Source organism: Electrona antarctica, assembly GCF_951216825.1.
Source record: "Electrona antarctica genome assembly, chromosome: 9".
Taxonomy (NCBI): Eukaryota; Metazoa; Chordata; class Actinopteri; order Myctophiformes; family Myctophidae; genus Electrona; species Electrona antarctica.
In genome coordinates this window covers 51,105,642-51,122,568 of record NC_136790.1, presented here as the reverse complement: position 1 = coordinate 51,122,568, position 16,927 = coordinate 51,105,642, and the positions used below count along the sequence as shown (strand labels likewise).

General features: G+C 46.5%; 2 protein-coding genes across 2 annotated transcripts; both read left to right on the top strand.

Annotated features, from left to right (window-relative positions):
• Positions 1-5,638: 5,638 nt before the first annotated feature.
• Positions 5,639-7,057, top strand: LOC306929135 (eukaryotic translation initiation factor 2 subunit 3-like; the record flags this gene model as incomplete). Its single annotated transcript, XM_079509555.1, has 1 exon — positions 5,639-7,057. The coding sequence occupies one exon, from the start codon at positions 5,639-5,641 to the stop codon at positions 7,055-7,057; it is 1,419 nt and encodes a 472-aa protein (XP_079365681.1).
• Positions 7,058-15,234: 8,177 nt separating this feature from the next.
• On the top strand, positions 15,235-16,653 carry LOC306930033 (eukaryotic translation initiation factor 2 subunit 3-like; the record flags this gene model as incomplete). Its single annotated transcript, XM_079510772.1, has 1 exon — positions 15,235-16,653. The coding sequence occupies one exon, from the start codon at positions 15,235-15,237 to the stop codon at positions 16,651-16,653; it is 1,419 nt and encodes a 472-aa protein (XP_079366898.1).
• Between the last annotated feature and the right edge of the window lie 274 nt (positions 16,654-16,927).

The following is a 16,927-nucleotide window of genomic DNA, read 5'->3' as shown; positions in this document are numbered from 1 at the left end:
AGCTGCCCTTGCTTTGCCGGAAAGGAGGGGAACAAGATGAAGAGCCCAGTTGTCCTCTGGCCACCAACAAGCCATCGCGATGCGCTCAAAAGTGGCGAGATAATGTTCGATGTCTTCATCCTCCCTGTAGGGCTGCATTTTCGGCCCTTTCCAATGAATTGGTGGTGATGCTGAAGAGGCGTGGCCTGACGATGGAGACCCCGCCCCCTGGTCAGCCGAGACAGCAGGAGAACCAGCCATCCTGGAAGGCTGCAATTCCCTGCGGTCACCAGTAGGGGGCGCTGCGGTGACATCAGTTGATGGGGCTCTCAGCGACCTTCGCTCCAGTCGGTCCAGCTGGATTTCTTGCTGTAGCTGGCCAAACTGGTGCTGGAGGGTTCGTAGCCGGAGCTCCTGTGTCTGCAGCTCACGCTCCCTTTGTTCCTCTCTGAGTTGTTGATTCTGGAGGTAGGCTTGGAAGGTTCTGCTCAGATTGTCCACCGTCTCTGGTGGTTGACCACCGGTGGAACTGGCAAGTCCCTCCTCCTCTAGAATGGGTTCCTCTTCAACCTCGTCTGCAAACAAGGTCTGGTTGCCGCCATCTTGACGTACTTTGGATCTGGTTGCCATGTCGGTTTCTGTCACCCTTGACTGCCACTCATCCCACCACTGCCACCATATGTAAATAAGTCCCTTTGATGAGGGCTAGGTGCACAGAAAAATGACAAACCAGAAATCTCAATTGTTGCCGAGAATTTATTTTCTCCAAAAATAATTAGTTTCCAAAAAATAATGTTCAAAAAACTTTCTCAGGAAAAATATTCTTTCACAAAAATAAAATATAACTTCTCAAAATGAAAATAACAAACTTACATCATATGCTTAAATTCAAGCATCCAGTCTGGACGTTACAAGTCCTAACACTGTAGGGCAGAGCTTCCCGCATGGTGCCCCTTCTACCTCCTTCTTCTTCTTCTTCTTTTAGGTTTTCCGGCAGTGTAGACGCTACTAGGCGTATTACTGCCCTCCACAGTTCGGGAGTAAACTCCTTTATCTCATTCTTTAAAATGGCTTAGTCCACCCATGTTACCCCATCTCCATCTGTGCTCCCATTCCCCCCCCCTTCTCATCTCTCGTTGGTCAACCACTCCCTGGCCCACTCGCCGGAGTGGACGAGAATCCCTCCCTTAACGTAGTGTCCAGATCTTCTCCTGTTACATCCACCACATTGAGGAACCTTCTGGCTGCATCCAGCACCATTTTAATTCTCTCCGATTTTGTTTTTTTATCCGCGGCACAGTTGATAACCATAGCAATGAACGCTAGAAAGTCTCCTCTGTATTCTCCTTTTCTGCCTCACTCGTGCTCCCCTCCACTTTCCTCACTGCTTCCGCATATGACAGTACTCCCTTCGATTCTTCCTGGATTTTGCTCACTTTCGCCTCCTTCACTTTTCTTGGGCATGCCGCTGTCCCTGCGTAATGCTTTCCACTGCAGTGCAAGCACTTGGGTTCTTCTTCTCTGTTGCACTTTTCCTCGCAACAGTTGTCCTTTCCACACCTCCCGCATCTACTACTTCCCCCACATACGGCCGCAACATGCCCATAGTCCTGGCACTTAAAACACCTCAGAGGTGCTCTTTCAAAAGGCCTGACCCTGTAGCATATATAGTCCATGTAGATTCTTTCTGGTAGCGCAGTCCCCTCAAACGTCAGGCGTACTGACTTGATTTTTCCCGTTCCCCTTCTCTAAAGCGTGTTAGCCTTCTAGCTTCACTCACTCCACTGACCTCGCAAAATACTTCCTCCTTCATTGTTGTAGGCACTCCGCTGATTACTCCTCTTCTCCTTTCTCTTCCTTCGAGTCGAAAGCATCTTACCGGGCACTCTCCAAACTTTTTAATCTTGACAGCTTTTCCCACCTGCTCCTCGTCCTTGCACTGAATGATGACCATTCCGGTTCTCGTGATCCTCACTAGTTCCACCTTCACGACTGCTCCTTCCACAAACTTTCCCACTTGACGTGGGTCACTGAAGACGCCATCTCTCTGAGCCACCGCTGTCATTCCGACAGCACATTTGTCGTTGTCATCCCTGGCCCCACTAGCTTCGCTCCTCCGCCTTTTCCCATACACTCTTTTGTCCTCACTTTCTTCGGCACCTGACATTTCCTTGTCCGACTCCAACTCTTCTTCACAAGATGCCACTTCCTCACTCCCTTCTCTCGTTTGTCTCAGTATCTGACGACCGTATCGTCAGATACGGTCGGGTTGTAGAGCGGACTAGTGGGCCTCCTTTCTCTCATTTGTCCCAGCTCGTCATCGTCAGACATAGTCGGATTGTAGACCGGACTAGTGTGCCTCGACGGCAGGGGGCTGGATGGGTTGTACCCCCCCTCGTTCCCCGCCACATTCCTCACTCGCCCCTTCTTCCTCCCTTTTCGCCTACCTCCTGTGTCCTCCGCCATCCCTCCAGCTGATGACAACACGCCTCACAGACAGTCACTCACTACACAGTACACAGTCACAGTGACAGCACTCCGACCTGCATTCAAACTAGCCGCCGTGTTGCTCCTTCCCCTTCTCCCTCCCTCTCTCACAATAGAATGACTACCTACATTCCAAACCCAGGCCTCTGACTAGTGGCCCGAACCATCTGTGTAGTGACAGGTTTGCTCAAAGTATTCACTTGTAAATCTAGTGAACATGTACCACAGAAAACATTTCCAAACCTTTACCATAACATTGTCAATCCAAAGTAATTTGACAACCCAGGTTTTAAACAACCCGTCCCCTTGTAATCATGCTAAATAGTATGCATTACCAAACACATGCACCCCTTCAAAATGGTGCAACCCAATCTGAATCCTCCACCTATAAAAGGAGCAGTGGATTCAGTGATGACTCTTTTGTGCAACTTGAAACAGGAAATGAGGATGGTGTGAGTAGTGTGTGTGTTTGACAATATAGTAATGCTACTTAAACTGTTTGACTTTGAAATAAATAAAAGTATGTTTGACCAACCAATTGTCTGTCCAATTTATGTTTAGAACAACTGATTGCTAACCTAGCCGGCATAGTTAGCAAACAGTGACTCTGACAGAAAATGTGGAAAATAATAACAGGTTAGGAGGATATATTGCAATGAGGTTATGATAAACAGAAAATGAGAATGAAATACAATTAAACATGGGGCTCAAGAGGAAAAGTGATAAGCAGTCTGTCTTTATCACAGTGGGCCATGTTACAAAAATGGCAAGGGGCCATGACAATGACAACATTAATGATACTTTACATTAATGAAAAGACAAGTGCAATGTGCATTCTTATGGCCTGCAGGCTTTCTAGTCTGTCAATGACACAATTTGCAATCAAAGTAATTTCCTAGATTTTCTCTATTGTGAATTATTCTTTGCAATTAGCACATTCAACACAAACAACTGTTTCCATAAAACAATCAGTATGTCTGTCTGACGGTCTGCCTGCCATGAAATAAACTTAAAACACACAGAATAAACCACCTAACTAAATTTGTTAGGTTCACTTAAACTGGGTGTTTTTTTTATTTTTTATTATTATTTCCTGAAAAATTAACATTTTGTCAGGTGGTTTCTTCCAGACAGCAGAGATATGTATTATAATTCAGCAAACCTCTGTCATCTTCAAAACCTGTTTATCAGGGTTCTCTCCTCAGTGTCTTGATCAATCAATTGATCTGAACTTGCACACGGGCATTGACCTAAATTAGCCTATGCACAGGACTGTTTTTAGCTTTTTCAAAATGTAGGCCTAAGCTATGTATTAGTGTTTTGTCAGACATACACGCATCCCCACAGTGGTGAATCGCTAAAGATCCGTGGGGTGATTACATGCAGTTCTACTAATGTGATCTATCTCATTAAATGTCCCTGTGGGTTAGGATATGTTGGCAAAACTAACCGAGCCCTCCGTTCCTAGCCTGGTTAATAAACCAGACCGAATCAGCCGTTGGCAAAAAAAAATTGCCTACCAGCGGATTACGGTCTGGCGAGGCTCAGTAGCACGCCTCTTTCCTACAACCGAGAACAGGTCGGACCAATCGGGACACGGTATGCAATATGGGCGGGCTTTGGTACAGTGACGTTCAATGCTTGAGACTTTTGACTGACAGTAGCTCTGACCAATTGCGTCAAAGAGAAAATGTTTGAACCCGCCCCCGGGGAAATGAAATCCAAGTGGAGCCAGCCCAGACTAATATACCGCGACAGTGTTGTGTGATATTAGTCTGGCTTATTAGCCAGGCTACTCCGTTCCCGCATGAGCGAGCATCGCTCTAATATTAGATGCAGGGACGAGCGTAACCCTGTGGCTCTATACATTTTTAGCAAGCTGGCCACAATATTAGCCAGTTTCGTTATCTGGGCATTGAAAAGGTGGACAAACCCCCCAGAGGGGGAAATCAGGAGCGTCGTAAATGAAGAGTTCGATATCAAACCATTCCTGTAAATATTTGTTGGTCTTGTCTTTTTTAAGTGTGTTTTTAACTACGCTATTACATAGAAATGACAGTGCATGTTGTAGGCTACTCTCTGTATAGCTCAGGGAGCTTTTTCTACACTTGGATGGGGTTTTGATATGGTTTCTTGATGTTTCTATATGTGTGTATGATTTCTTCCCCTGGTGGCCACACAGGGATAGCCTAATGCAGGGGTAGGCAACCGTAGGCACCCGTGCAACATTGGCACAAGAGAGGGTGAGAAGTGTGAGAGAGTTATTCAATAAAGTTTAGTCAGTTCAATGAAGTCCCCTCACATACAAATTGCACATAATTCTATATTCATTCAAACTCCTAACTCTGGGAGTCTGGGAGATAGTTGGGTTAATAAATCTAATGATCATTATCTTGATGTGAAAGAACACATTTCCAAAGAAGAAGAAATATATAGGTTGTCTTACACAAAATCAGTTGGAATTTTTTAATTTTGGCACATTGACACTGACTATCAAGAAAATTAAAACATGGCACTTCATGTCAAAAAGGTTGCAGACCCCTGGCCTAATGGCTTCATTCTCTGTCAAAGCCAAGTTCAATCCCAAATAGGGACTGTGTTCACAGGTGTGAGTGCTTATCATTGTGTCTGCCTATACTTATACCTCTATATATACCTGTCCTATATGCGCTGCTATCCAATATACCTGACGAAGGCCACAGAGGCCGAAACGTTGTGTTTTTTTACCCCGCCTTGGTAAATAAAGTGTTTGGGGAGCTTTCAAAACGGTGTGCAGACTTATTCTTTCTTCTGCAGTCTGTTCTTTTTTGTTCGAGCACCCGTTGAATTAGCCCGTCCATATATGAAGATCACTGATGTCATCAGTATATGCCCATATTTGACCATGCCTCCTTTTGAGACAATGTCCATATATGGAGATCACTGATGTCATCAGTATATGCCCATGCCCATATTTGACCATGCCTCCTTTTGAGACAATATAAGAAGCTGAGTGACGTGTATGTGCCTGATAATTAATTGTTTAGAGAAAGATGCATTGATTTAGAGTTAGCAACGTTAGATACAGAGATGGCGACACAGAGAAAGACACAGAGAAACACAGAGCAAGCCAGACGCACAATAACAGATATATCAGAGATTACCATAGATTGAGAGAGAGACAGAATTCAACATGGCGGGCAACAAGTCTGGATCGACACCCGGGGTCGGACAGCCTCATCTGTTCAGACAGGATTTAAATAAACTGGATGTATCAAAGCTGACCCCTCTCTCTCCCGAGGTCATCAGCAGGCAGCCCACTATCAACATCGGAACCATTGGCCACGTGGCCCACGGAAAGTCCACGGTGGTGAAGGCCATCTCCGGCGTCCACACCGTCAGGTTTAAGAACGAACTAGAGAGGAACATAACCATCAAGCTGGGATATGCCAACTCCAAGGTGTACAAGCTGGACGACTGTCCGAGGCCAGAGTGCTACAGGTCGTGCGGGAGCAGCACCCCGGACGAGTTCCCCACGGACATCCCCGGCACGAAGGGCAACTTCAAGCTGGTCAGACACGTCTCGTTTGTGGACTGTCCAGGTCACGACATTCTGATGGCCACGATGTTGAACGGAGCCGCCGTCATGGACGCGGCCCTCCTGCTGATCTCGGGCAACGAGTCGTGTCCCCAGCCGCAGACACAGGAGCATCTGGCAGCCATCGAGATCATGAAGCTCAAACACATTCTAATCCTGCAGAACAAGATCGACCTGGTGAAGGAGACCCAGGCCAAGGAGCAGTATGCGCAGATCCTCAAGTTCATAGAGGGCACCGTGGCCGAGGGCGCCCCCATCATTCCCTTCTCGGCCCAGCTCAAGTACAACATAGACGTGGTGTGTGAGTACATCGTCAAAAAGATCCCGGTGCCAATCAGAGACTTCACCTCGGAGCCCAGACTCATCGTCATCAGATCGTTTGACGTGAACAAGCCCGGGTGCGATGTAGATGACCTGAAAGGTGGCGTCGCCGGAGGCAGCATAATAAAGGGCGTGCTCAAGCTGGGTCAGGAGGTGGAGGTGCGTCCGGGAATCGTGACCAAAGACGCGCAAGGGAGGCTGATGTGCAAGCCGATCTTCTCCAAGATCGTCTCCCTGTTTGCCGAGCACAACGACCTGCAGTATGCCGTGCCGGGGGGCCTCATCGGCGTGGGCACTAAGATCGACCCGACGCTGTGCCGAGCGGATCGTATGGTGGGTCAGATGCTGGGCGCCGTCGGAGCACTGCCCGAGATCTTCTCCGAGCTGGAGATCTCTTGCTTCATCCTGCGGAGGCTGCTGGGGGTCCGCATCGAGGGAGACAAGAAAGCCGCCAAGGTCCAGAAGCTAACCAAGAACGAGACGCTGATGGTGAACATCGGTTCGTTGTCCACGGGAGGCCGTGTGAGTGCCACCAAGGACGGCCTGGCCAAGATCGTCCTGACCAACCCTGTCTGCACGGAGGTCGGCGAGAAGATCGCCCTGAGTCGCCGTGTGGAGAAACATTGGCGTCTGATTGGCTGGGGTCAGATCAGGAGAGGCGTGACTATCACGCCAACAGTGGACAACAATTGAGGAGAATGTCATTGTGGCCATATAAATATAATAAGATCCCACTCCCACCACACTATTCATGCAGAACAAGAGGTCGAAGGGAGTGGAGTGGTCGGTTAAGACTCAATCCCAAGGCTTCTGCGTGCGGTTATGCTTACAAACACTACGCTCCCGAAGGGAGTCAAGGGAAGAAACGATAACAATAATTGTGTGCCTGATGCCGTGAGGCCACATTGAGGTTATGACAACACGCATCGGGAACTCTTATTATGGTCATAGTGACGTGACGACGTCGACGTGGCCCGCTGGCCAGCGCTAAGTCAATTTTAATATAAGATATGTTACTCCAATGCGCAGCTATAACAAATGACTTTGGGTGGACTTAAGAAAAAATAGAAAAAATGGACAGGGACAATGATGTGGCTTTTGTGACTTTGGACTAAAAAAAAAAAAAAAAGGAAAAGGAAAAGGTGTATTGACATGTTGAATGAATATTGCATTTGGAAGAAAAAAAAGTGATTGGTACCTGATAATATGGTTGGAGTAATATTTGCCTTTGAGAAGTATTTCAATATATTTTGTAATTTTTTGCCTTTGAGTATTTTGGTGAGGAACATTTATATTTGTTATTTTTCACAGTAACTTGCTCAGAGAATGATTTATTTTCAGTTGTTGATGAACAAAATAGTTTTTTACTAATGTCTGTTGTTGAGAACTTACAGATGAGGTGACATTATTTTCGGTTAAGTGATGTTGTTGATGTTATTGCATTTTTCTATTTGAATAAGAGTTTACACTTCAAAACAAAAGAAAAAGGATGTAACAATATGATTGTTAGTTGGCTACGTGTTTCTGCACGGACATGTTAGAGTGTAACACCAGGGCAGCAGAGTGAACGTGCTCGAGTGACAGAGAGACAGACTGTAAACATGCTACGTTATATGTTATGTGAATAGTGTAAGCAGCTTGAGTAATGCTTTAATTGTCCGTTCTTGAAGTGAGAGAGGCAAGAATGAAACAGGAAATAGCATTTGTTGACCACCGAGTGTCACTGTTGCGCAGCCTAAAAGAATAGTGTGAATACTTCCACAGCCTTACTAAAAGATAAACTCTGTCTTCTTTCAATCTCATGTCATTCCGCACACGTGGTGACAACGGAATGTGTAAACAAGACACACACACACACACACACACACACACACACACACACACACACACACACACACACACACACACACACACACACACACACACACACACACACACAGGCCAGAGAGGAGGGCTAGTACAGTAGTACAGCACCACTCAGTTCAGACAGGTCTGATTTCCTTTTTTTTTGCAAGAAAATAATGTAATAATAATAACTAGGAAATACTATTCCTGAAGAAACAGTGTGGGCTTGAGTAGCTCGCTAGTAATCAATGATGATGTATTGACCCACATGACGTCACAGCCCAGTAGCCAATGAACAGATTATTAGATAAATAAAACATCACACACTGTAATCATAACATGTTACGTGCTCAGCCAATCAAACCATCTCAAATTTGGTACACACAAACACACAAAAGGTTGGGCAAAAATCAATGGTGGGCGCGCTACTCGAGAAGTGCATTCCCTCTGTCTTCTTTCTATTGGTTGGCCCACGTGACATCACAGCCCACGGCCCTGGGGATAATTACGATAACAATAATGGACTCGCTATAGCCCACAATAATATAAATCACACCCGTGTGACATTAAAGTCTAACTCATGTTGATTAGGTGATGTAATGGTGATGTAAAACAAACGGTGCCAAAAAAAACCCATTACATTCTCTTTATTGTTAATGGCATTTAATGTTTGTGTTAGAGACAAGTTGATGTAAATTTTCCCTTCATTGTCAATGGCGTTTTTAAAACATAAAAAAACATTAAACCTGTATATAGGAGGGGCTAGCGCCCCTCGATAATTATCACACTTGTGTGAAGTGAGCAGCGTTCTTATATCATCATAATCATACTTCACATTCCGTGCTCAGCTAGTGCCGCTCAATAAATATAGCTGCAAGCAGCGAGAAGACGGGGCCAAGCCATAAAAGCAATAAAGCAATGAGCCTTTATACAATATTGCAGAATTTGGTGGAAAGCGACAGAACAGAACTGCCACAACTGCGAAAAATAAAGAAGTAAAAAACGGTACAAAAACAATAAGGTGTCTTTTTCCCTTTGGGCTTAACTCCTAATAAATATAGCTGCAGCCTGCAAGCAGCGATAAGATGGGGCCAAGCCGGGGGGCAGGTGGCACAGTTGGTAGTGCTGTCGCCTCACAGCTAGAAGGTCCTGGGTTCGATTCCCGCTCGGGCGCTGTGGGTGCTGGCGGCGTGTTTCCTCCTCCGCGTCATCAAGTGCCCATACCCGAGGCGGGGTTGGCGAAAGGGCCTTTCTGTGTGGAGTTTGCATGTTCTCCCCGTGTCCTCTAGGGTAGGTACCCTCACAAAAAACATGCAGTAATCCTGGTCTCTAAACTGCCTCCCCCTGGCCAGCCCGGGGCACCTGATGGAGGGGAAAGGAACTGGTTGGAATAAAGTGTTCCTTCCACGCGCTTCCCACGCGCTTCCTTCCTTCCCATGTCCAACCAGGGAAACTCCCCCCTGTCAGGTGTAAAGGAGCAACTTGGACACAAGTCCGTTGCTCTCCCCATGTCCCCCATATATGGGGACTAGGTTGGCGGAGGGTGTGTAGAGCCCAGGATCACATTCGATAATTGACACAGGGGTGAAAAATGGGTTACAAAATTGCGGGATAAAAATTATATATATTAAAAAAATCACACCCATGTGAACTGAGTGGTGCAAGGTCTTATATAGCCTGATCAGCTGTGGTCTGACGTAATGTCAGTGACCATAGTAACCATGCTCATTATTTTGAGGGACAGGTACACAAACACACACCCACAGGTACTAACAAAGCCAGTTGTTGGAGTGGTTTGCACCACTCAAAAAAAAAAGCAATAAAGGAAAAAAAGCTATACGTAATATGCACAATAAGCCATGGAAACACTGAAGACCATGCAATTGACACTGCAGTAAAAATCAGGTTGGAGACTGGTCACTTTTTTGTGACGCTGATTGGCCAATCCAATCCAAACAACCCCTTCAGAAGGGGTTGTTAGTCAACGCTGAATCCTGCAGCCAACCATGCATATTAGCAGGGTTCAGACTCCGCCCTAAATGAATGAAAATGCGATTTCAAGGGGGAGCTGGTAAACCAGGCTAAAATGAAACCAAATGGACCCTTGTGGGTCCATTTGGTTTCATTTTACGCTATATCAAGACTTACATTATTGTTAAACATCTGCATTACTTAATTTACAAGAAGTCTACAGAATTAGAGAATGTCGAAGAATTGATATTGTGAGCAACGTTTGCCTGTTGTCTCTCCTATAGTAGGCCTACCACACCAATACAGCATGGACTCAAATGCAGAATAAACTAGAAAAAGTGCCCTTCTGGGCACAGGTCTCCACCAGGAGGATAGGACTGTGTGAGATGTTTGGCAAAATGTTTAGGAGTAATATAAACATGTTTGCCTTTGATGGCAATTGGATGATTTGAGGCATTTTGTTCCAAAAATGTGTTTTGCAAAAATCAAGCTGTTGGTGGCGCTATAACAGGCCAATGTGAAAAGGGTGGGATATATTCCTCAGCCTAGTAAGAAAATGTGTGAAAGATTTCACGTAAATTGCATGCTGCGTTCATGATTTGAGGCTTTTGTTCAAAACGGGGCAATCTTGCAAACTGTGAAAGCCAATTATAGCCAATTAGGATGGAATATGAAATATCGGAGCGATCCGACTTGAGCACATGACCATAGAGATACTGTGTAACGATGTGTGAGATTTTTGGACAGAATCTGGAGGAGTAATATCAAAAAATGTGTTTTACAAAAGTCGGCCTCCTGGTGGCGCTATAAAAGGCAGATGCGGAAAATGCAGGTCAAAGGTTTGTCCTTGGTCTCTAGGGAGTGTGCATGCAACGTTTCACGCAGATCGGTGCAGTTTTAGGTAAAGAATGTGAAAAGCTGCCACATGGTGGCGCTATAACAGGCCGTTCTGGAAAATGCGGGGCAGAGGTTCATCGTTGGCATCCAGGGAGTGTGTGTGCAAAGTTTGGCATCGACCGGGTTAACGGTGCCGGAGATTAGCTGGTAACAGACGGACGGAAGGAAGGACGCACACACGCACACACACACACACGGACGGAGTGCAAAACATACTCTCTCACCATGCCTTCGGCCTGGTGGAGACAATAATGGTAAAAGGTTGAAAACCACCAGGGACACATTAGCCATTGGGCCAGTGGGGCCATGGCCCAGGGGCCCTTGGCTCTCAGGGGCCCTTCGGGGAAATTGAACCGTGCGGTACTGGGTTTGACGCCCTGAAAAGGGCTCCTGGGGCCCTTCATTGGCCATTGATTTTGTTAAATTTAAGTAAAAAATATGATAAAAACACAAAAATGTTGCGCGCACGTGCACTATGGGGGCCCTGTAAAATGTACCAGCCCACGGGCCCTGGTGGTGGTTAATCCGTCCCTGAAAACCACTGCTCTTGCAGCGCATTGAAACGGGAATAGACTCCCGCACCCTGGCTGATACCGACAGTAAGCCTCTCTGACAATAGTACTTTTACTTAATATAAGTAAAATATGTGAGCACTTTATCCACCACTGCATTTATCTCATACTGTACATGGGCAACTGGCGGCCCGGGGGCCACATGCGGCCCCCACCTTCACTTAATGTGGCCCTCAGGTTAATATCGGAATACTGATATATTATTGATTTCAGCTGTTACAATTCCAAACGTGCAAACATGACTTTAATAACTTTAATTATTTTAGTAGCTTAATGAGTAGTATGAAAAGGTTATTGTCTTTTTGATGTCCAATGCATTTGTACTTAGTTCATAAAGTTAACATAACTATAGGCCTAATTAAAGGCATTTGAAATTTAAAAAAATCTGGATTCCAATTGAAAAATAGCAAAAAAATATTCAGGATTTCAGGCCTATAGAAAAAAAAGCTGATCTACAAGCTCAAAGCGCATCGCATTGCGACGCTCAGCTATTTTTGCTACGACAGTAATATGCATGCAACGTGGCCCTCTGGATTGAGTGTGGAAATAGTGGCCCTCTCCATCTTCAAAGTTGCCCACCCCTGATTTACCTGACCAATTAAGGAAACACGCGCTGAAACCATGCCACCACGGGTTGGCACCAAGGTTATAATAGTTAACTAAAACTAACTAAAAACGATAACTAAACTGAAACTGTATTGTGTGTTCACAAAACTAACTGAAACTAGAAAAAGTGCCCTTCTGGGCACAGGTCTCCACCAGGAGGATAGGACTGTGTGAGTTGTTTGGCAAAATGTTTAAGAGTAATATAAACATGTTTTTTTGTTTGTTTGTTGAGGAAATGCAGAGCCAGATCACTCATAGCATCTCTGAGGATAGAATTCTGGATGAGCAGGACATGTGCAGCATTTTGTACAAAACGGGCTACTCCTGAAAACTTTGGAAGGCAATCTTAGGCAATCATTGTATGTCTGTCTGACGGTCTGCCTGCCATGAAATAAACTTAAAACACACAGAATAAACCACCTAACTAAATTTGTTAGGTTCACTTGAGCTGGGTGGGGTTTTTTTTTCATTTCCTGAAAAATTAACATTTTGTCAGGTGGTTTCTTCCAGACAGCAGAGATATGTATTATAATTCAGCAAACCTCTGTCATCTTCAAAACCTGTTTATCAGGGTTCTCTCCTCAGTGTCTTGATCAATCAATTTATCTGAACCTGTACACGGGCATTGACCTAAATTAGCCTATGCACAGGACTGTTTTTAGCTTTTTCAAAATGTAGGCCTAAGCTATGTATTAACGTTTTGTCAGACATACACGCATCCCCACAGTGGTGAATCGCTAAAGATCCGTGGGGTGATTACATGCAGTTCTACTAATGTGATCTATCTCATTAAATGTCCCTGTGGGTTAGGATATGTTGGCAAAACGAACCGAGCCCTCCGTTCCCGCATGAGCGAGCATCGCTCTAATATTAGATGCGGGGACGAGCGTAACCCTGTGGCTCTATACATTTTTAGCAAGCTGGCCACAATATTAGCCAGTTTCGTTATCTGGGCATTGAAAAGGTGGACAAACCCCCCAGAGGGGGAAATCGGGAGCGTCGTAAATGAAGAGTTCGATATCAAACCATTCCTGTAAATATTTTTTGGTCTTGTCTTTTTTAAGTGTGTTTTTAACTACGTTATTACATAGAAATGTTGTAGGCTACTCTCTGTATAGCTCAGGGAGCTTTTTCTACACTTGGATGGGGTTTTGATATGGGTTCTTGATGTTTCTATATGTGTGTATGATTTCTTCCCCTGGGGGCCACACAGGGATAGCCTAATGCAGGGGTAGGCAACCTTACGCCAGGGCTCCACCGGACGCGTTGCGTCTCCGTCGTGTGCGTCAAAAAACGCACCGGTTCAATTTTAATGCACGCGTCGCGTCTCCGTCAACGCAACGCAACGCGGGCAGTGGAGCCACCCTTCATTGATTAAAAAGGGAACATTCCCTGACGGTGACGGAGACGCGACACTGACGCGACGCTGACGCGCCCGGTGGAGCCCGGCCGTAAGGCACCCGTGCAACATTGGCACAAGAGAGGGTGAGAAGTGTGAGAGAGTTATTCAATAAAGTTTAGTCAGTTCAATGAAGTCCCCTCACATACAAATTGCACATAATTGCACATAATTCTATATTCATTCAAACTCCTAACTCTGGGAGTCTGGGAGATAGTTGGGTTAATAAATCTAATGATCATTATCTTGATGTGAAAGAACACATTTCCAAAGAAGAAGAAGAAATATATAGGTTGTCTTACACAAAATCTGTTGGAAATTTTAAATTTTGGCACATTGACACTGACTATCAAGAAAATTAAAACATGGCACTTCATGTCAAAAAGGTTGCCGACCCCTGGCCTAATGGCTTCATTCTCTGTCAAGTTCAATCCCAAATAGGGACTGTGTCCACAGGTGTGAGGGCTTATCATTGTGTCTGCCTACTTATACCTCTATATATACCTGTCCTATATGCGCTGCTATCCAATATACCTGACGAAGGCCACAGAGGCCGAAACGTTGTGTTTTTTTACCCCGCCTTGGTAAATAAAGTGTTTGGGGAGCTTTCAAAATGGTGTGCAGACTTATTCTTTCTTCTGCAGTCTGTTCTTTTTTGTTCGAGCACCCGTTGAATTAGCCCGGGATGTGCGTGTACCTCCTGACCATGACTTTAGCGTTTTTGTGTAACATGGTAAACAGCGGCGGAGATTCTGCATTCAGGGCAGGCTATGGGATTCTTGCATCTGTCATCACCATGGTTACAGCGCCACAAGCTATGGGATATCATGCGCATGTGTTGAGTTACGGCTGCTGAGGGCCGATCATGGCCACTGCCACAAGCTACAAACTTAAAAAGGACTTTAATTTATACCACAGGGCATGGACTTTACCACTGTCCCACCCGAGCGCCACAGGGCATGGACTTTACCACTGTCCCACCCGAGCGCCATGTCTGTTACAGTTTAGAGGTTTGTTTGCTGTCCAGATTACACAAAATATACACCCAATGAACAGGCCTGAATAAAACCTCCACTTGAGGAAGTACATTACATACTGATGTTGTGTGGGATGCCCTTGCTGTTAGGTTGGCCTATTTTAGGAGGACAAGCACAGAGGGCTCACTAGTGTTTTCAAACATTACAGCCTAGTAGAGGGTTCAGGCCACCCATGTCACACATCCATCCGACAACATGTGTCCATATATGGAGATCACTGATGTCATCAGTATATGTCCATGCCCATATTTGACCATGCCTCCTTTTGAGACAATGTCCATATATGGAGATCACTGATGTCATCAGTATATGCCCATGCCCATATTTGACCATGCCTCCTTTTGAGACAATATAAGAAGCTGAGCGACGTGTTTGTGCCTGATAATTAATTGTTTAAAGAAAGATGCATTGATTTAGAGTTAGCAACGTTGGATACAGAGATGGCGACACAGAGAAAGACACAGAGAAACACAGAGCAAGCCAGACGCACAATAACAGATATATCAGAGATTACCATAGATTGAGAGAGAGACAGAATTCAACATGGCGGGCAACAAGTCTGGATCGACACCCGGGGTCGGACAGCCTCATCTGTTCAGACAGGATTTAAATAAACTGGATGTATCAAAGCTGACCCCTCTCTCTCCCGAGGTCATCAGCAGGCAGCCCACTATCAACATCGGAACCATTGGCCACGTGGCCCACGGAAAGTCCACGGTGGTGAAGGCCATCTCCGGCGTCCACACCGTCAGGTTTAAGAACGAACTAGAGAGGAACATAACCATCAAGCTGGGATATGCCAACTCCAAGGTGTACAAGCTGGACGACTGTCCGAGGCCAGAGTGCTACAGGTCGTGCGGGAGCAGCACCCCGGACGAGTTCCCCACGGACATCCCCGGCACGAAGGGCAACTTCAAGCTGGTCAGACACGTCTCGTTCGTGGACTGTCCGGGTCACGACATTCTGATGGCCACGATGTTGAACGGAGCCGCCGTCATGGACGCGGCCCTCCTGCTGATCTCGGGCAACGAGTCGTGTCCCCAGCCGCAGACACAGGAGCATCTGGAGGCCATCGAGATCATGAAGCTCAAACACATTCTGATCCTGCAGAACAAGATCGACCTGGTGAAGGAGACCCAGGCCAAGGAGCAGTATGCGCAGATCCTCAAGTTCATAGAGGGCACCGTGGCCGAGGGCGCCCCCATCATTCCCTTCTCGGCCCAGCTCAAGTACAACATAGACGTGGTGTGCGAGTACATCGTCAAAAAGATCCCAGTGCCAATCAGAGACTTCACCTCGGAGCCCAGACTCATCGTCATCAGATCGTTTGACGTGAACAAGCCCGGGTGCGAAGTAGATGACCTGAAAGGTGGCGTCGCCGGAGGCAGCATAATAAAGGGCGTGCTCAAGCTGGGTCAGGAGGTGGAGGTGCGTCCGGGAATCGTGACCAAAGACGCGCAAGGGAGGCTGATGTGCAAGCCATTCTTCTCCAAGATCGTCTCCCTGTTTGCCGAGCACAACGACCTGCAGTATGCCGTGCCGGGGGGCCTCATCGGCGTGGGCACTAAGATCGACCCGACGCTGTGCCGAGCGGATCGTATGGTGGGTCAGATGCTGGGCGCCGTCGGAGCACTGCCCGAGATCTTCTCCGAGCTGGAGATCTCTTGCTTCATCCTGCGGAGGCTGCTGGGTGTCCGCATCGAGGGAGACAAGAAAGCCGCCATGGTCCAGAAGCTAACCAAGAACGAGACGCTGATGGTGAACATCGGTTCATTGTCCACGGGAGGCCGTGTGAGCGCCACCAAGGACGGCCTGGCCAAGATCGTCCTGACCAACCCCGTCTGCACGGAGGTCGGCGAGAACATCGCCCTGAGTCGCCGTGTGGAGAAACATTGGCGTCTGATTGGCTGGGGTCAGATCAGGAGAGGCGTGACTATCACGCCAACAGTGGACAACAATTGAGGAGAATGTCATTGTGACCATATAAATATAATAAGATCCCACTCCCACCACACTATTCATGCAGAACAAGAGGTCGAAGGGAGTGGAGTGGTCGGTTAAGACTCAATCCCAAGGCTTCTGCGTGCGGTTATGCTTACAAACACTACGCTCCCGAAGGGAGTCAAGGGAAGAAACGATAACAATAATTTTGTGCCTGATGCCGTGACACACACACACACACACACACACACACAGGCCAGGGAGGAGGGCTAGTACAGTATAGTACCACTCAGTT